Genomic DNA, 21,653 nt, shown 5'->3' with positions numbered 1-21,653 from the left:
TTGAAATATATTCTTTTACACAAGACATAGGCACTTATATAGAAATTGTAAGTAATAGTAATTACTTAAAATGTTTATTTGTTAAGGCTCATTTTAATTAGTAGGTCCAGGGCTAAGAATCGATGTGGAACTATTAACAATATGCATCAATGAGTCATTGAGCACGGAGAATAAATCCTTATAACAATTTAAAAAAGCTCCGATCACTTTACAATATTGCGCTTATATTTATGATTGTTCGATGATTAGAATTGTATTAGTAAGTTTTCAATATGAGTATATATTAGCTATCAATATTATTAAACTTATTAGAATTAATCTGAAAATATATTTCCAGAAGTGGTTACTTTCAAAAACATTTCTTGCGGCAATAAAAGTTCGCCTGATTTGTGTCTGCCTCTTTTATAATTTTTGGTTGAGTTTATATTACTTTTTTGTAATTTACTAATACTACTACTCTTGAGTATTTCTACTTTTGGTCCTTTTGTGTGTTGTAGTAATGGGGACGTAGCTCTTGGGGATTCCTCTTCACTTTCAAAACTTTCTGAAGGACTAAGCGGTCTCTCTTTCTTCTTTAAACCAAGTTCTAGCCTTCTGAGAAACCTAAAATAGTGATACAAGGTGTTTTTTAATTGTGATAACTTGATGAGATTGTTCCTCGGGTCATTTTATATTTTATAAAAATCCTTAATAAACCAAAAGTCTAAAACCACAGTTTTAAGAAATACAGAGTGTTGAAGTTTCAAATAATATCACGTTTAGCCAAATATCTCCGAAGTTTACCAATATGTCAACCAGTTGCGGAGATACTAATTGAGAATACGAATATTTCAACTCCACTGAATATTTTGGGAAATTGGTAAGTGCGTTTCAGTCATAATATTGATACAGGTGATATTTGATAAAAATTTTAAAATTTCCTAAATGTACTTTTTCAAATTCAACATCGGATTTAGATTTGTTGATTCATTAAGTCGAATTAGAGTTTACAAGTGAAAAAATTATTAGTAGACATTTTTTTGCAGTTTATGACATGTAGAATGATAATATCAAAAAAGTAACTCGAAAGAAGTGACGTTGGCATATTGCAAATAAGTGGCAAATTTATGTGTTCTTTCACTTTTTTTACTGCACACGTAAATCTAGGTGGCCTATCGGCATATTATTTTACGTTGTAGGCAACTAAATTACCTATCATTCTAGAGTAATTTTTCATTAATTTGTTAACTGTAAAATAAAGGTCGAACGCGGAAATATCAGTTTTGGAAAATTTCACATTATTATTGCAAAAAGCGATGGATGTTGATGATATTTATGGAACAGACGGTCAATTCAAATATATGCCAAAGGCCGATTCATTTGACCGTAAAATCGATGCTCCAGCTATTTGTTACTTAATTTCGTTCGTTTTTTTGCAACGTTTAATTACTAAACGTTAATTTTAGAAGTTAATATCGTAGATATAAGTTCTAATTGATCCAAAGAAACGTATCGAAAAAGAAGAATTTCAAAAAGTTGATATTAAGTTTACTTTACAACTAACAAAGTAGGACGCGTAAATCAGCGTTATAAACAAATTGTCCCAGGGTCAAGCAAAAGCTTCTCGGGAATTCACTCTTTTTGCATTAAATGGAGTTTATTAAAAAAGAGAAATCACCGATGCCTCTTTGTTCCCAAGATAACTTTTGTTTTATAACGTTAATTCTTAATTAACTATTGGACGTATTGAACTGGGATTTTAGAGACAATTAAAGAAAAGTTAAACTTTTATTTTCAAAAAATTTTACATTGATAGTTCATGAAATAAACGCGCTAGCAGCAGTAAAAGTTAACTTTAATGAACGGCCTGCACGTGAGAGAAGGAATTTCGTGGGCAGTAAAAAAAGCGAAAAAAAAAACGTATACTTGCCAGTTATTTGCAATTTGCCAACTTAGCGTCAGTTCTTTCGAGTTACTGTTTTGATATTATCATTCTACATATCCTTCTCCGTAATAAAGTGCAAAAAATGTCTACTAATAATTTTTTCAAGTTTTCTGGTATTGTGATTTAATTCGACTGGAGTAAAGAAAATATTTTTTGGTTCAAAATGACCTAAAGAACAACTTTTTAAAGTTATGACAAAGGCTTAGAAAATACCTGAATACCTGTATATTTTTTGTTAGTATTTGTACTTTTGATATGTTTATTTTATTATCAGTTATTTTTAATTGTTGTAATTCAATTTCAATTTACCTATTAGGATTACAAAGAAAACATTTATTTTAATATATCACGTCCGATGAGAAAATTGAAAAATGTATTGTAAAATTGTTAAAGGTTATTTATTTCATACTGTACTGTAATGAGTTATTTCCCGGACTCATTTAAGTCCGGGAAATAACTCATTACAGTACTGAGTCCGGAAAATTTTTACTTCCCGGACTGCTTTAAAAAAACACGTTGAAGAGCTGGTATTCCTTCTCATAACGAGCAGAAGACTTCGTAGGCACCAATTTACTGGTTGCTTCAGCACATTTTAGCTCGATTTGTTTCATTTTTTACGAAAATTATCACAAAATACGCACGGGATGACAAACTGTCAAATTTGTTATTTTTGTTTTTAGATCACTAAGCTAAATCAAAAGCTATGCGATAAAACAAGAATGGAAACCACGCTAACACCTACATACAGGCAGGTTATGTAAAATAAAACATTAAAATTTCATTTTTAATACAATACAGTATGAAATAAAACGTTGTACGATACACGGCCGTGAAATGTCATTAAAGTACTCGTCTAGAAATTCCTCCGTAAACATCTAGACTTGTACTTTAATATACTATTTCCCGGCCTTGTAACGTAAATAACTATTTCTTAACTATCAGATAAGGAAAAAATAAATTTATGTGAGAATGTTGCTACTGGCCGGAACTTCTCCAAATTAGTGTGCTATTATTTACCAGCAGATACTATTCCTAAAACCAATAATACGTTTTTCCCATAAGCATGGTTCGAAAAATGCTTTCTACAAGAAGGGAGCTCCAAGAAATGCTTTTCTCTAAATATTTTCAAACCTAGTTGACGTAGAATTATGAATCTATGTTGAACTCTTATTAAATGCTAATGAACAGTATAAAACTATTTATAAAATTTAGTGAGGGTTGTCCTAAAAAAGAGGGCTCTCGTGTCAATATTTTCAAATGTCGACATCAGATTTTGTAACGGTAAAGCGCCAGCGGCACAAAAAGGTTACCAACATTACGCCTCTTTCACACGGACGTTATTTTGCCGATCGGTATTTAAAACAATCGGCAAAACAACTACTAAAATTTTAAATTACACATAGTTAAATAGAGCTTTACGCACAGAAACGTCGCCGTCAAGTCTGACGGTCGGCTACCGACCGGCAAAACAATGTGAAAGAGGCGTTAGATGTCCATAGACGACTGACAAAAAATGTTTTTTTTCGAAATCTGCATCAATAATTTTGAAGGTGCAACCAATTCGAAAACGATCCAACTCTACGTACTGTTAAGAGCTACTAATATTCCACTAGCAACAATACACAATGACAAATTAGTAAGTGATGCATATAAAAACTAATGCCAGCTTTTCATTTTGGATAACACGAATAGTCAAAGTCTAAAGGAAAGGGATCAGAGTTAAAAAACCCATCATTTTCTACCTAGGACAGAATTGTCTAGGTGGAAAATGAACAATGAAAACGTTTCCATCGATTCACTGAGCTGATAAGGCGACTTTTAACAAAAATAAGCTAATTAATTTTCATAATACACCTGCTCGGCTAATAATAATCTGAAAGTAGTACGGTGTAATAATTTCCAGCACAAGTGAATCAACATTTAATTTTTTTTACAAAATAATTTGAAAATTTCTTGAAAGACGCACCTGCCAATGTATTAGAAGAAACATGTATTTTGAAGATCGATGAGGGTCCAGCTCATAACAGTAGGGACATAAGAAAAGGTTGGATGAATACTTTCCAGAGAGGTAGATTGGACAACGTCCTACAATCTGACCATCTCGTCTGCCTGATCTTAATCCTCAAGATTACAATATATGGGGCATATGGGACCATTCAAAAATTATTTTTGTAACCCGGGAGGAATTATTAGAAAGAGTATATTTGGCCACTAACATGCTAAGTGATAAAGAATTTGAATTTCTTCGTGTTTCTCAGGGAATAAGAAGTAGGGTTATGCTGCGCATTCAACTATTTTGAACAATTGTTAGAAAATGTTTATTTCTTTTAAATAATTTGATAACCTTGAAACAATTTATTGGCGAAAATATATTGTAGTGGTGAATGACGGTAGGTGTAATGGGGCAAATTAGAGACTTTTTAAATTCAGAATAAAAAAATATTCTATTTTCTTTTCTACTAGCTTCGGCAACATTGAAAAAGAAACTGCGATATGCAGGGTGTTTCGCACCCAAAATATGGTGATTTAACGCAACTTACGTTTATACTAAGCTGCATCCCTGAAAAGTCCTTGAAAGTTGGGTTTCAAATTTCGAAAATAATCAATATCTTAGTAATATATATTTGGCCTTAGCAAAATCAAATTTGGTACAAGCTTTAAGTGTACCACGAGTATTAATCATCAACAGTAAGTAGAGTTCAATTTAAGCATTTCAAAGGGGTTGACGGACTTAAAAAGTTATTTTATTTTATGGGGAATTTAATTCTAAAACTTTTCTTACTCTTGTAAGTTTTCAAACAAACTTCGTCGTTTTCAAGAAAAACTCGAATAATACATATTGTAGCTGTTATTTAAAATCATCGAAAATTCAAAAGTTGGCTATGACAAACAAACAAACAAACAACAAACTTGACGATCAGGAAAAAATCATTTATATTAGTAATTGTTTGCTGAGTGTTTTGAAAATGGCAGGGAAGTTTTCATTTAGCGAACCAGTTGACATGCTATTAAGCACAGAACGCATAAAGCTTTGTTAAAACTGTGCGTCGCAGACGACATATGCGGTTACCAGAATCTTTAGCGTTCAACTTTATCGGTTTTGAAGGGGGAGTGTTTCAGTAGATTTAGTGCTTGTGATTGTATGCTGGTAAATGCAGACGAAAATATTTATTATTAATTGGGCAAAATTTATTTTTATTATGACAATGGCGGTGGAGTTTCCTCCCATGTTTTCTAATGTATGCATTCGCACTAGACGTTCCCGAGCTCATCGCGCTCACATCGCGTTCTCCACCGATCTTTTCCAAAGAATTTCGGGAGACTGCGATGCAGTCGAGACGAGTTTCCTCTTCCATTTCATTTTTTTAACTACTAAAACAATACCTCAACTATACAAGAAGAGCGTGAGCAGGATTGTGTACGATTGCCAAATGCCACTGATTTTCTAAAAGACCGTGATCAGCTCAGCCCAGAACGGACCGCGATGTGACGGGAGCTATGCGTCGCAGATGACATACGCGGTTAGCAGAGTTTATAGAGTTCAACTTTATCGGCTTTGAAGGGCGGTGTTTTGTTAGACTTAGTGCTTGTGATTGTATGCTGGTAAGTGCCGACGAAAATATTTATTATTATTTTGGCAAAATTTATTTTTATTATGACAATGGCGAATACTTTTTGCTGACAATACTTATTGAGGAAGAAGAACAAGAAGAAGATCTTCTTTTGAATTTAATTAGCTGTCGTTGTCAAAATAAAAGTGAAGATCGAAGGACGGTATACCATGGGAGATGTTCACGTACGAGATCGATCAATTTCTCGTATTCCTCTGGTGATAAGTTGGTTGCCATTTTAAAATTCGTTAAAAATAAACGCTGTACGCTGTGACCTCAATTGAACGACTGCGTTGAACAAATAAAATTTGATTTCGACTGAACCGACGATGCACATAATTTTCTGCCTACGTGAGTCCACCTGAGCAGAATCTAACAAACCAGTTACGCATCTTCTTGTGTTCTATATTCCAACGTAAGTCCGATGCGCACAACTAACTGTCTGCTTTGCGTCGCCTATAGCTCTAACAAATCATAGCTTAATGCGTTCTCTAGTTTAGGTTTCTGTAAAGGAAATTACACAAGAAGTGTTGAAGAATATCGGAGAAGATTTCCAAATTGTGTAATCCCCCAAAGAGAAACATTTTCCAACGTTGAAAGACGGGCTCGAGAACAGGCAAGTTTTTCAGTAACACTCGAGAACGTGCTATTGCAATCATAAAAATAAAAACGTTAGACGGCTCTAAACTTTCGATACTTTTTTGTTTTTTTTTATGATTACTTTTTATGATTTGTTTTTACAAGCATCTAGGCCTCAAAAAATGTAACAAAAAACATATAAAGATTTTTGACGTGCATCGTGTATTAAGTGAGATACATAGGAGTGGCCCTCTTATATTTAGTAGACAGTCTGACAGTATGTATATTTATTTATCAAATTTAAATTAAGTTGAAATAAAAGACAATTTAATAAGTATTCTAGTATTCCCTACATTATGCAATAAAACCTTTTAATCGATTATCTGGATTGAAATTTAAATTTTTTTATTTATACCTCTTGTTAATGTGCAACACAACACCTTTCGATTCGAGCAAACCAAATTGTCAAATACATTGAAATAAATAAACTTTTGTTTTCGTGGTCTACCAAACAAATTAATAAATCTTATACTCACTATATTGACATAACTGGGCAAAGATCATTCTTAACACCGAGAATGCGAACTGCTAAAGTTTATCGGTCCAACAAAAATCCTGCAGGTGATTAGAATGTACTCACCCTACTAACAAAAAGTAACCACCACTAAACCAGCCACAAATAATACTCAAACCTAACTTATCCAGAAAAATAACTAATCAACTCAAAACAACTATCGCAGGGCGGACCTATAAACTGCCACCACTCCAACGACTATGGGTCACGCGACTCGAAATCTTGGCCAAAATACGAAATATCAAACGATTGGACTATAAAGTCTTACTTGGGGGTTTTCGAGGTCGTTGATTACGAATTTTTGGTCAAAATTACAAAATTCAAAATGGCGGGTTAAATATGGCGGTGAAAATTTAGATACGTTGACAGATTTGGCTATAAATGCTTACTCGGGGGGTTTTCCAGGGTCTTCCGCGTGCGCAATGACGCGGTAAGTGGTGCCGCCGAAAATCCTGAGTCCATTATAATATCTATGAAAATATACAAATGTTTATTTGCTAAATTTACATTTACATTAACTTATAAAAAAGTGGGTCTCAATATTACAAGAATTCGAGCACATTTTACCATTCACGCATTTTAGTAAAGTTCAACATCGTTATTTGCCAGAAATCGTGGATTCTAAATACTATTTATGTTTGTTGGATATGTTTTGAAAAATGTAAGCATTTATATCTTAGAATCAATCAACGATCTTATACTTCTACATTTCCTACCGTTTACATAATTCAGTATCAATCTATATATACCATTTACCCTAATGCAGTTATATTCAAATTCATTAACTTAACTCAGTTGTTCATTCTTTGCCGAACATTCCAAACAAAAAAATTTAAATTTCAAAGCACACGCACACATATACAGGGTGATTTCATTTTAAATACAGAAATTGCAGATTCATTACCAAAAAATAAGTAGAATTTGTTCTATAAACTTTTTTCCTGCGGGACTCGGTATTCGAGATACTTGGTGTTAAAGTTTACAAAATAATATATATTTTCTGTCATCTCTTCATAATGCCCTGTCGGAATTGAATGAAATTTACTACAGAGTATTCACTTAATTAGACCTTTTATTGAATGTAATATTAACCTTGTAAACAAGTGCAATTTGTTGTATTCTGAAGTGTTTACAAAATGATAAATAATTTATTTTGTTCAAATTCCATACTTGGTTTTTGGCCAGGATTTCGGGTCGCCTGGCCCACAGTGGCAACGGTCACCGTACGTAACTACCCAAGGGCCAACCTATTTGTTACACTTATATGGAACTCTTTTCCGGATCTCAGGGCCGGCTATGGCTATTTTAATTTCTTATTTCGCAAATTTTTTCGTCACAAATATTTTCTATGTTGGTTTAGGAGTCATTCCCTAAAATACATAATAGGCACCACCCTTTACCAGCACGCGTATACAAGCTTCACTTTGTGGATACATTTCACTGTGCTGATGTAAATATCATCAGTAAATAAATTTTAATAGAGCTATTATATTTATATGTTACATTAGCTGTTTGTATAACAGACGACGTGCCTATGAGACTTAATTTTCCTTTTTTTCTGTCTTTTTGTCATATATTATTTATTACACCTCACTGTTGAGGTTTCTAGTTCATGGTCATAAATATTGTGAACGAAAACAAAAATAAACAATTGTGTGTGTAATTAAATCTAGCTCACGTTACTGCTTGCGCGATGATGTAGTCTATCCAATTATTTTTTGAAATACCTTGAAAGTTGTTCAACCGATTTCGATGAAATTTGATATCGTGTTATTACTCAGCATGCGTAATACGAAAATGGTATCAATTTCACTATTGCCGCTAGATGACACCACCTACAGCACCATTGGTCCATTAACATGGCCATAACTTTTTTGTCCGCCTGGTATGTACATTCTCGAACAACATAACAATAAAGAAATAGCATTCAATTTTACACAAACGAGAGAACTTCTTTAAAGAAAAAAAAAGTAGACCGTTTCCGAATTAAACGTAATTTTTCAATGAGATGATTAAATAAAGAAAAACTGTATGTCAAAATAAAAATGTAAAATGATCGAAAAAATATATATTTTTATTAATACTTTTACAAAGTAATTAAGTAAAAGGAAAAGTAAAAAGTAATTAAATAAAATTAAATGATTGACAAAATAATGATCGAAAAGATTGTTCTAAATTAAATTAATCTACAATAATCTTGGAAACAAAACAGCAACAAATTACAATAAATGTTGAAAATGTTCACCAATTACTACAATACATTGTTGTTGTGTTTAATACCAAAACATACTTTGCACAAAGTAAATACAGACTTATGCATCTCATTGAAAAATTATATTTAATCCGAAAACGGTCTACTTTTTTTACTTGAAATTAATATACCTTTTCTTTTGTGTGAAATTTAATGCCATTTCTTTATATTTGTTCGAGAATCTACATACAGGGAAGAAAAATTTATGGCCATGATAATGGACTAACGTTGCTGTAAGTGGCGTCATCTAGTGGCAATGATGAAATTTATACCATTTTCGTATTAAGCATGCTGAGTAATAACACGGCATCAAATTTCATCGAAATCCGTTGATCAGTTTTCAAGATATTTCAAAAAATAATTGGAAAAAAAGTTAATAAAACACCCCGTAGAACGAAAACAACTAACATTTTGCTATGGCATGTTGGGCCCAAGCGCTATCACCCATTAGCTAATGTCCAATTAATTATAGGACACCCTGTATAATACTAAATTTATTTTAGACATACAGGGTGGGCCATTAGTATGAGAAAGTAAAATAACTCCCTTGTTATCTATACTAATATTATAAAGAGGAAATCTATACTAATATTATAAAGAGGAAAGATTTGTATTTTTGTATGTATGTATGTTTGTTACGAATAATCTCAAAAACTACTGGACGGATTTCGATAATTCTTTCACCATTAGAATGTTACATTTTCCCTGAGTAACATAGGCTATATTTTTTATATCCCAAAATGTTTAAAATAAATGTCCATCCGTGCGAAGCCGAAGAAGTTGTATTAGAATATTAACTTTCTACTACTAACACTTGGAGCAAAATATTTGACAGAGTTATAGGCAAATGTTAGGCTAATATCGCTATTTTATACAGGGCATTTTTTATAATACGATCATTTTAAAAAAGTTCAAACTTGATTTTCTTAAATTTTTCAAATGGAACACCCTGTATTTTATTGTTCTATTTTATTCACATATCAGTCCACTTCAACTTTTATTAAGTATGTTCTAAACCTAAAGTTGTTAGTTTTTAAGATATAGCAACATTTCTGGAAAAACCTAATTTTTATTAGTTTCGGTCGGACGAAATGGCTTTGGAAAAAAATGTCACATTGTGTCAACTTGTCAGTTCACAATTTATCTTTCCATTTTGAGTTAATTTTATTGGTTAATATTTATTTGTGGTATTTTATAAAATAATAAAAATTAATTTTTTTCAGAAATGTAGCTATATCTTAAAAATTAATAATTTTAGATTAGATCATGCTCAATAAAAGTTGAAGTGGACCGATATGTGAATAAAATAGAACAATAAAATACAGGGTGTTCCATTTGAAAAATTTTAGAAAGTGAAAGTGAAGCTTAAAGTGAAAGTTAATATAACTTCTTCGAAGTCATGTTTTTTCCAAAATTCGAAGAATTTTCTACATAACTTGGCATCCCCGCACTAAAATGATAAACTGTTTATATTGCCATATATAGAATTTTCTCGGAAATCCATATGTTTAAAAATATACAGGGTATTCCATTTAAAAAATTTAATATTTGGCATGTCCCGTTTTTACTCATCACGCTGTATGTATCAAATTAATTTTGTAGTAAAGGTTTCTTGATTCGGTTTATATAAACTTTTTTTCTGTATTATGAGTAACAAGGGAGTTATTTTACTTTCTCACACTAATGGTCCACCCTGTATGTAATACTAGATAAAAAAATATGTACCTATTGGTCATTTAATTATTCATATAAATTTCAAAATCAATGGCGAGCCAGGTTTTCATAAAAAATATAGATAGATTTTAGGTAAGTTTATTTCATACAAAAAATAGTATTCGAATCATAACATTTTGCACAGGGTGCCCATACTCTCAAATTTTCTTAAATTTTTCATATGAAATTGTATAATATGCAGTAATAACGTTTCTTTGTTTAGATACTAAAAAGTCTTTCCTTTTTTTAGTGGTTTCTAAGATATGACAACTTAAACAATACACAAATATTGTTTACTTCATTAAAAGTTTGTTTTAAAATCAATAAAATAACGAGATGCAATGTTGCGGAATATGATGACGAATAATTTGCCAAAGATACACTTTTGAACTACCTTTTTTATTTCGAAGTTATCAATAAAATTGAAAATTTTGACTTTTTCGTTTTTATTCTTTAATTGAAAGCGAAAAAAGTATCTCTAACGTTATTAGGACACTTTTTTGTGTAAAACGCTTTGCATTTTTGAATTCCGCGTATTTTTTTATCACGTGACGTATTATAAGATATAGTTTGAATCTTCGTTTCTTACGAAATATACAGTTGTTGTATTCAATTTAGAGATAGTGTTTTGAAACATCCATTTATTATTCAAACGAAATTTTTGATGATTCAAGCTTTCCTGTTTAATTAATTTCAAAAATATCTAGCTTTGCTTCATGTTAAAATTTGAGCTTTGACATTGTTAATGAGAATTAAACTAAGCTGAAATTTCATTTAAAGTAATACATAGTTGGAAGTTTCGTTTTCAAAGCACTCTTTGTAAAAATAAATAATGCCGAAATGCGAAAATCCAATATGGCGTCCATAAAAAAAAACAAAATTGAATGTTGTTCCTTCATCCTGGTAGGTGCCACAGCTAATACGACTATATAGGGTGTTCCAATTAAAACTTTCCACCTAGAAAATATCGGAATTAAAAAAAAAAACAAAAAACCTTCGATTTTCATTTCAAGGAGGACACATGACAATTTTGGTATTTAGAAAGCTACCCCTTAGGCAGAGGCGTAAAATACCCTTAAACTTTAAGTGGCACCTTATGTTGAGTGTCACCTCATTTTAAAGCTTTTTCAATTCTGCTCATGACGGCATACGACTTTTTAAATTTTGGTTTGGTTATAACAAAAAAATCATCACATATCAATGAAAATAAATATCATTGAATGAAAGAATGTTATTTTATTCAAATTGGTTTCCCTCCGCTTCCATACAATAATAAAATTTTTGCTCCACTTCCGAACGAACATTTCGAAGCATTTCGGGCGTATTTATAATTTCTCGATAAAAAAATTTGTTTAGATTTTTCGTTTATCATCTGTCAATACAAAAACTTACTCTATCAGTTCAACCTTTTTACCTGTCTTACTTTAAACGTCGTCTTGTCTTGTTGAAACAATATCTCGTAAAATCATGACAAAATCGATTGAATTCCAATTCGTGAAGATGGTATATATAATCTTTGAAAAAGTAAAAATAATTAGTTTGTTTTACAAGAATAATGACTGTGCACGGCAGGCAGCACAGATTTTTAATGATAGTCATCCTGACAAAAACACTTCGCATCGGTACATCCTGAATTTGGTGCATAAATTTTCGGAAACTTGATCGGTTGCAAACAGAAAGCATCAACGTGAACAGGTCGTATGTAATCAGATAGCTGTTCTGGGTCATATTGCAATGGAACCAAATTTGAGTCTGGGGAAACTAGCAAGTATTTCAGGAAGTCCTGTATCTAGTTGTCGACAAATCTTAAAAATTCATAAGTATCACCCATACAAAATGGTTTTGGTATTTTGGTATGGAAATGGTGGAAATTAATGAAGACAATCCTGATTGCTGTTTGCAGTTCTGTGAAGAAATGAGTGATCGTCCTCGAAGGAATCCAATTTTTTTGTACTCAATCTGTTTTTTCGATGAATGTAAGTTCCAATTGGATAGTCGAGTCAACCGTCATAATTACCGCTACTGGAGTGACGAAAATCCAAGCATTTTACATGAAACTCATACGCAGCATCCGAGGAAATTGAATGTTTGGCGGGTATACTGGGAGATCACCTCATAGGGCTTTTCTTTCTGCTGGGAAATATGGATAAAAACATGTATCTGAATCTACAGAAAACGAATATCTACCCGATGATTGTGGAAGTATTAGAAAATGACAACGATTTGTCAGAAGAAAATTTGTGATTTCAGCAGGATGGTGTTCCATCACATTATGTCGTAGCTGTGCGTGATTTTCTTAATCAGAACTTTCCAAATCACTGGATAGGACGCAGATGTTCAATTGAGTGGCCTCCCAGATCGCCAGATCGCCAGATCTAACGCCCTTTGACTTTTTTCTATGGGACACTTAAAGTCGAAAATTTATGCAACAAGACCGAACTCACATGAGGAGCTTCGTCGGCGAATTGTTGAAGAATGTTGTCAGATAACGCCGGAAATGCTTCGAAATGTTCAATCGGAAGCGGAGCAAAGATTTTATTATTGTATGGAAGCGGAGGGAAACTAATATGAACACTTAATAAAATAAAATAATTCTTGTTACTTTGTCTTATTCTTGATACTTAGTCGTATTCTTTAAGTGATGATTTTATGGTCATGTCCTAACCAAAATTTAAAAAGTTGAACGTCCTCGTGAGCAGAATTGAAAAAACTTTAAAATGGAGTGTCACTCAACATAGGGTGCCATGTAAAGTATATTTAAAGGGTATTTCCACCCCAACCTAAGGGGTAGCTTCCAAGACGTGGCCCCTTTGAAAAGAAAATCGACGTCTCATTTTTTTTAATTCCGATATTTTCCAGGTGTGAAGTTATAATTGGAACATCCTGTATAGTTGAACTCTCTACAAATAATTGTCCCAACAATGTCTGAGTTTAAAATTTTCTACCGAAAAATTAAAAAATTTTTAGGATATTTTAAATAGAATGGTGTGGCTCAAAAACCGGAAATAATATAAATGAAAAATAAATGAATATATTTTAACCTTTTGAGTGATTTAGATATGGGTATTCGATTCATATATTAAATACTTCTAATTTTGATAATACAATTAAAACACTTTCATTAGTTTCTGCAATTCTGTAAATTTCTGTAGAATATCTACCTCATATTTTGTGTTAAAATAATGTCACTTTATATAAAATTCTAACAATTACCTTATTTGATGACTTATTGCTCGTAATTTGCTAACTTTTCGATTAGAAATGTCATTTTTGTAGTCAGAAGAGTTTGGCACTTCCGGAAAATTTATGTCTTGTAATTCCTGGAAATTAAAAAAGAGTTTACTTATATAAAACAATTTAACTGTATTATTATTTTATTTTAAAGGTAATCAAGTTTAGTTTAAATAGATAGAAGAAAATTCTGAAGATTCTATAAATATATAAATAGGATTGTTGGAAAAATTTTCAATTTATTTGAATTAGCTTACCACTAAAATATTTTTGTTTTTAAATTGACGTCAAGTTCAGATATACTAAAACATTCATATCAATACTTCTAGTTGTTGAAAATCTATTAATAGTATATTACACTATAAGATCCTTATATCGAAATAGTTCAACATTTTATGTTATCCTGGAACTTTTTTCGTCCAAAAGAGAGAGATAGTTAAATCAATTTTTGTTCATTCTTATCACTACGACTATTATTCTAGCATTTTTGGATAGTAACGGTATTTTTTTTTCATAGCAAAGGCTAACAAGACTTATTAATTTCAGGGATTATAGGTAGGTAATGATAAAAAATTACCGGTCTGGCCCATTATAAACTCTTTACATAGATACTAGCATGCATATTAGCATGATTACTGTTAGTGTATATGGTTCAGGATATCATAAAACGTATTAGTATAGTATTATTGATTACTACTATTGCTACTGTACTATATTTTACGATCATTCAATGAAAATTAAAATATAACGTACGCCACATGAATCCTCTAGTGATTCTCTGTTTGATTTAGAATATTTCTCATTCATCCAAGCTACTGGTGACGACAACAGAATTGTATCTGGACTCGGACTTGAAAGTTTATTTTCTCTAGTTGAAGTAATACTATCAGAACTTGAAGATGAACTAACTACTTGAGACCTAGTAATTCTACGTTTAGGACTTAGTTTTCTAGGTGGTGGAACTTTGTGTAACGGTTCTCTATTAGGAACATCCAAAAGGTTGCAAACAGTTGCGAAGTGATGTGATTTTGTTGAACTAGGTGTTTTACAATTTCGTAATAATTTTTTTTCTCGTTTTCTTCCTACTTTCTTGTGTTGTGTACTACTTGTTATATTTACTTTATCAGAACTAGGAAAATCATAAAGCCCATCTGAATCAGTGAAAGGTAATATATCTTTATTTTTTCCATAAAACTGAGGTGAAAATCTTCCCATTCCTGAAGTTCGATCACTTAACGGACTTTCACTTCGGGAACTCATTGGACTTAAATGTTTTTCATAACCTGGAGAATCGAACTGCACCACGATTGAAGGTAACTGAAGAGAATTTTTATTATTTAAATTTGACGGTGATAAATGTTCACCAGGCTCTTCTATATTCAAACATTTAAGTCCAGTTCGCGGTGTAGTAGAAACTGCAGACAAACTTAATAATGTATTTGGTATATCACCTTCTTTGGTCATAAAAACCTCCAGTTCTTTAGCACTTTTCACTTCACCATCGTCAATTTTTTCATCAATGTGATCTGTACCTATTCCCTCATCATTAGATTCAAGAAGAGGATCATCCGACAATGTTTCTGAATCTGAACGACCTCTTCTTTCATTTTGTATATTTTTATCAGTATTAGTAGAACCAGACAAGTTAGATACAAGCTTTATAGCGGGTGCCAAAGATTGTCTTCTCTTACATCCAGCAAATCCAGGTCCTTGATCATCCATTTCTGAGGGACACAAAGGATTATTAGAACTACACCTGGAAGGTCCAGGACTAGCCATGGAACTGTATCCAGAAGAACTTAAATTTGACTCGGATGCAGTATGATCTCCACGAGTATTCATGGAGAAAGGACTGAGGTAAGTCATGCCACTAGAAGTTACACCTAGATGGACAGTGGGTTTTACAGCAGGAGATTCTGTGTCAGATTCAACCTCACTTAAGTTGCAAGTGATTGTAATCATTGGAGGAGCACAAGGTAAATCCAGTGATGTGGGCTTTTCGAAGTCTTTAAACAATTTTTTAGATTGCTTAGGAGCAGGAAATTGGAAACAAGTTTCACTCTGTGATTTATGAGGTGGTGGTGAACCAGGAAATAAGACCGAGGGTTTAGGAAAGTGAGTGGGAGAAGGGGTTTGAATTGTCAAAGTTGGTATAACAAGAGGTGGCGACTCTGTTATCTCTTTGCTTTCCCTGGGCTGACCAAGAGGTGGCAGTCGATCCTGAAAATTTAATTTATATAATATAAACATATACATTGTGTTTCGCATAAAAATCGACACAGAGCAGGGGTATATAGCGGAATCTAAAATATGGTGATTTAACGCAATTTACCTTTATACTAAGCTGCACCCCTGAGAAGTTATAAGTCTTGAAACAGGGGTTTCAAATTTAAAAAAAAATGAATAATATTATTATTATTTGATATACCATTCAACAGAATATATTCAATTATTGAATGTGTGGGAACACAATACGTACTCGTAATATAAAAAATAAAAATAACAGTAACAATTGGTAAAACAATTCGAAGAAAAATAGCTATAAATAAATTCAAAAGTAATAAAACTTAATAAAGTGTTTTACAGTAATTAAAATATCAGTAGTGCAAAACAGGCATATTATGCTTTAGTAAAATAGAATAAAATACGATAAACATTATGCATATACACAAGCTAAAATGAAAAATGCCCATAAAGACACAACATAAAATGAATAACAAAACAAACAAAAGCCAATAAAATAAGTTCGTAATATCTCAGTTATAGAAAAACCAAATTTGGTACACGGTGTATCAAGAGCATTAATCGACAGTAAGTAGAATTCAATTGAAGCATTTTAAAGGGCTGATAAGTGATGGTGCAGCATTAAAATGTGACACAGTTTTTTAAACCGTTGGAGGATTTAAAAATTTTATGTGGAATTTAATTCTAAAACTTTACTTACTCTCGTTAATTTTCAAAACTGGTCGTTTTTCAAAAAAATACCAATAATGAATAATACGTAATGTAGCTGTTATTTAAATTCACTGAAAATTCAAAAGTTGGCTGGAACGTCTAACGTGACGATCAGGAAAAAAGTCATTTAATTTTAGTAATTGTTTGTTGAGTGTTTTGAAAATGGCCGAGAAGTTTTCATTTTGCGAATCAGTTAACATGCAATGTTAGGTTTCTTCTAGGAAACTACAGAAGAAGTATTGAAGAATATCAGAGAAGATTTCCAAATCGTGTAATCCCCCAAAGAGGATCATTTTCCAATGTTGAAAGACGAAAATTCTTCAGCAACACTGGAGAACGTGTTATTGAAATGAACGTACAAGACGAAGAACTTATTTTGAATACAATTGAATATGACACACATATTAGTACTACTAGAATTCTATCTCGACAAACTGGTATATCGCAAACTTCTCTGCACCGAGTGATCAGACATAATCTACTACACTCATATTATATCTAAAAAGTGCAAGAATTGTTACCGAATGATTTGGTTACACGAATGAAATTCTGTCAGTTTATTTTATATCAAGGCATTAATTTTCAAAAGAAAGTTCTCTCTACTGATGAAGCTTGTTTCACACCCGCAGATGTATTACAAATTTACATAACTACCATGAGTATTCCGAAGTAAATCCTTTAGTAACGCCTCGACATTTTCAACGCGTGTTTAAAATAAATGTTTGGATCGGAGTTATTGATCGGTATTTAATTGATCCAGTTATTTTACCGAATCGAGTAAATTGGCGAAACATATTTAGAATTTCTCCAAAACACTCTCCCGGATCTACTTGACGAGGTGCCACTATAACTCAGACTGAACAATAGTTTATGCAAGATGGAGCAGCCCCTTATTTTAGTAATATTGTTAGAGACTTTTTAAACCACCATTATCCAAATAAATGGATTGGAAGAGGAAATAATTGCCAACTAGTTTGGCTTCCACGATCAGCAGACTTCAACAAATGTGACTTTTTTCTTTCGGCAACGTTAAAAGAATTTGTGCATTCCTCGCTAGTTGCGTCTCGAGCAGAATTGCGGAATGATATTAAGGATAAATGCACATTATTGGAAACAATCAGCAGTTATTGGACAGAGTAGATTTTAATTTTCGACGAAGATTAAACTTATGTTGAGAGAAAACGGTGTCATTTTATTAAATTATTTTTAATCCAACTTTTCCTGGCCGTTTAAATTCATAGCCAACTTTTGAATTTTCGATGATTTTAAATAACACACCTACAATACGTATTATTAGCTATTCGTGTTTTTGTTAAAAACGACAAAGTTTTTTGAAAGCTAACAGGGGTAAGGAAAGTTTTAGAATTAAATTCCCCATAAAATAAAGTAATAATTTTTTAAGTCCGCCAATCCATTATCAACCCATTAAAACTCTTCATTTGAACTCTACTTATTGCCGATTAATGCTCTTGGTACATTCACATCGTGTACCAAATTTAGTTTTTCAAGTTCAAGTATAATTAAGATATTGATTTTTTTCGAAATTTGAAACCTCACTTTCAAGGCCTATAACTTGTCAGTGGTGCAGTTTAGTATAAAGATAAGTTGGGTTAAATCACCATATTTTGGGTTCCCCTACACGCCCCTGCTCTGTGTCGGTTCGTATGCGAAACACTCTATATTTTAATCTATAATTATTCTAATAAAATAATTATAAGACAAAACGTACTTTTAATCTCATTAATGAAGACTGATGCATTGATGCAGCTTCTTCCAGTATCAGTCCATCTTCTGCATGTGGGTCTATAACAATATCAGAGCAGTGTACATCGTCATCGTCAAGATCACTATAATTGACGGATATATTAGGTATTTCTATAGATATTCTGTCATCGCTCAAATCTGCATTCTCTAAGGATAATATGACATTGCGTCTCATGATAGGGGTTAAGGCAGGAGATGGCATCGGTGAAGGTAAAGGCGTGGGTAACTCTCTAATAGGTGAAAGGCACTTATTGATTGTGCTCGGTATTTCTAACAAAATTGTAGGTGGATGTAACAAATTCCCACCACTACAAGACGACTTATGTGCACTTAGGGGATCCAAAACGGGGACTTCTATGGTGCCTTGACCAAAATCGTGATGCTGCATTATGGGGCTCTCTGGAGGGCCGCTTGAAAATGACACAGGTGTGTGAATTGAAGATGTTGACGATTCGTCGTCGCCTACAATTTCATCTTGCGGACTGGAAGCTGTGGGTGTGGTAGATGGAGATACTTTTAAAGAAGGTAGGTTGGCTCCTGCGGAACTAGATGAAAAATTTCGGAACATAGCTAAAATGGAATCAGCACTGGTTGGCTTCAGTCTACCGTTTGGAAGTTTGCTGTTGCGTCTGTTGATAAGGAGATCTGAAATACTTGAACTCAAAGCACTGGGAATAGCAAGATCAGAGCTAGTGAGTGAATCGCTACCTTGGTTGCTAGAGGTGCTGTTTGGAGACCTAACTTCGATACCAGGAGAGGGCGGTGTGCTAGATGGACGAGCAAACATACATCCTAATTTGTTAGTTTGCATGATTCCGAGCTCTACTTCCGACCCTGAACTCATTTCTGCAGATACTTTATTTAATAATCGTGCAAATGTTACTTTCTTTTCCAATTTTGGGTCATTCAGTGCAGTTTGTGCAGGGTTTTCTCCGAATGTAGTCTCTGCCATTTTAAGTGCGTCCTGTTTAGAGTGCGATGAGTCATTTATTTTTACGTCGCTCAATTGTATTAGTTCACCTAAACTAACTTTCTTTGTATTTTGTTTATTTATAGGAGATATTAACTGTTGTAAAATTTGTTTCTTTTCGGCTATATTTTTCTTAGTTGGCGTTGAGTTATTTCTTTTCTTTTTTGGTGAAGGTGTGCCTATATAACAATAGATGTATAAATATAAAAATTGAAAATATTTAATGTCGCATTATATTTTAAAGCGACATACATATACTCTGGTATATAATTAAGCTTGAAGGAAAATAAGAACCTATTGAGTTGTTTAATAAAAATATCTTAACATAAGGATAATGAACATGGCAATTGATCATATTGTTTTGGACATTGAAGAAGAAGAAGAAGAAGGGTTATAAAGAAGTAAAGGCTGACTGAATATTTCTGAACGTTTTTAGTTTTTTTCCTGCTTTAAGGTGATATTAATTAAATATATTCCTCCGTTAGATCTATTACCAGGATAATAGATTATTTTATAAGTTGGATACCAACAAATGCACTGCAATTTTTTCGCAGTAAGTACACAGGTATTGGAAATTAGTATGACATATTTTAAACTACATTTCAAAAATACACTAAAATACACTAATACAAATAATAATTATGTATATTTTGTATTGCTACTTTCTATAGGCAGGTATATAAAATACAGGGTGATTGGGGAGGAACCCCCAATATTCCGAGGAGGTGTTCAGGGGGCAAAAGTAAACAGAAAAGCCTAATAAACATATGGTCAAATATCAACGGTTACTGAGATAGCAATAAAAAGCTCTTTATTGTGAAATTTGTTATTATTTGATATTTTATTTTGGGGCGGCCATGCATCTAAACAAAGTGATTAGTAAAATGTGACATTTATTCTGTTCATGTTCACTGATGAGGTTCAGTTCACTCGTGATGGAGTAAATGAGCATTCAGCATTAACGTGTGGTGTGGTATGTTTAATCAATCAATTACTTGGCCCAGTTGTGCTAGATACTCATCTTACTGGAGCTAGATATTTAGAATTTTTGGAAAATAATTTGACATATCTACTGGGCGAAGTTCCGTTGGATATTAAGCAAAACATGTACTTTCAGCATGATGGTGCCTCTGACCATTTTCGTCGTGTTGTGATCAATCATCTCAACAGTCGCTTTCTATATCGCTGGATTGGCTGTGGTGGTTACCGAAATTGGCCCACCAGATTTAAATACCCTTGATTACTGCATTTGGGATGGTTTAAATCATTAATTAATTCAACAAAACTGAATACAAGAGAGGCACTACTCCATCGGATTTTCAATTGTGCAGCACTTATAAGAGAAAATCACCGTGCACTTCAACGAGCTACCCGTGCAATCCACACAAGAGCTGATACATCGAGGTGGATGGTGGTATATTTGAACACCTAATTAATTAATTTATTAAATAATTTAATAATTCATTTTTAAATTTTTGATGTTATATTTTATAATACAGAATAAATACTTTTCTGTACTGACGCATTTCAATAATTAACTTATACAAAAATGTTTTCATTGCTATCTCAGTAACCGTTGATATTTGACCATATGTTTATGTGGCTTTCCTGTTCAGTTTTGCCCCCTGAAAACCTCCTCGGAATATTGGTGGTCCCCTCCACCAAATTGTTTGTGACAAAATTTAAGAAAAAATCCTATGAATATGAGTCCGAACAAGCTTGGTAGAAAACTTACAGGGAAAACATTTTTTTTTTTTAAATTTGAACTCCAAAATGACGATTAGAGCCAGTTGCAAATGGCAAGTCATTATTTTACTATTTTGGAAAAAAATTTGACATCTATTGTTTTATTAATCAATAATGTTAAGAAATTAGAAAAAAAAGTATTTCTTAATATCCAACTAATAGTTTTCGTTTTCAATACGCTTTAGAAAAGTTAACTTGAAACGAATCACAAATATGTATGTTATATCCTTTTATTTTATATTTTTAGTAAACAATTCAAATAGTTCATAAACCATATGAAGAGCTGTAAATTAGTTCTGGAAACAATATCAATATCAATATTTAATATGATAAAA

General features: G+C 32.5%; 1 protein-coding gene across 1 annotated transcript in view; it reads right to left on the bottom strand.

Annotated features, from left to right (window-relative positions):
• Window positions 1-314: 314 nt before the first annotated feature.
• The window catches only part of LOC108916195, a gene marked incomplete at its 5' end in the record, with an annotated part of 51,831 nt that continues 30,492 nt past the window's right edge, over window positions 315-21,653 (bottom strand). Inside the window, 5 exons of the mRNA XM_023455921.1 lie at window positions 315-603; window positions 13,866-13,944; window positions 14,633-15,256; window positions 15,311-16,103; window positions 18,568-19,751. Coding sequence (XP_023311689.1) covers window positions 315-603; window positions 13,866-13,944; window positions 14,633-15,256; window positions 15,311-16,103; window positions 18,568-19,751 — 2,969 coding nt within the window. The remainder of the gene's footprint in view (window positions 604-13,865; window positions 13,945-14,632; window positions 15,257-15,310; window positions 16,104-18,567; window positions 19,752-21,653) is intronic.

The sequence above is a fragment of the Anoplophora glabripennis genome, unplaced genomic scaffold (genome assembly GCF_000390285.2).
Source record: "Anoplophora glabripennis isolate ALB-LARVAE unplaced genomic scaffold, Agla_2.0 scaffold1023, whole genome shotgun sequence".
Classification (NCBI taxonomy): Eukaryota; Metazoa; Arthropoda; class Insecta; order Coleoptera; family Cerambycidae; genus Anoplophora; species Anoplophora glabripennis.
The sequence above is the reverse complement of the archived record's forward strand: the minus strand, read 5'-3'. Positions and strand labels throughout refer to the sequence as shown.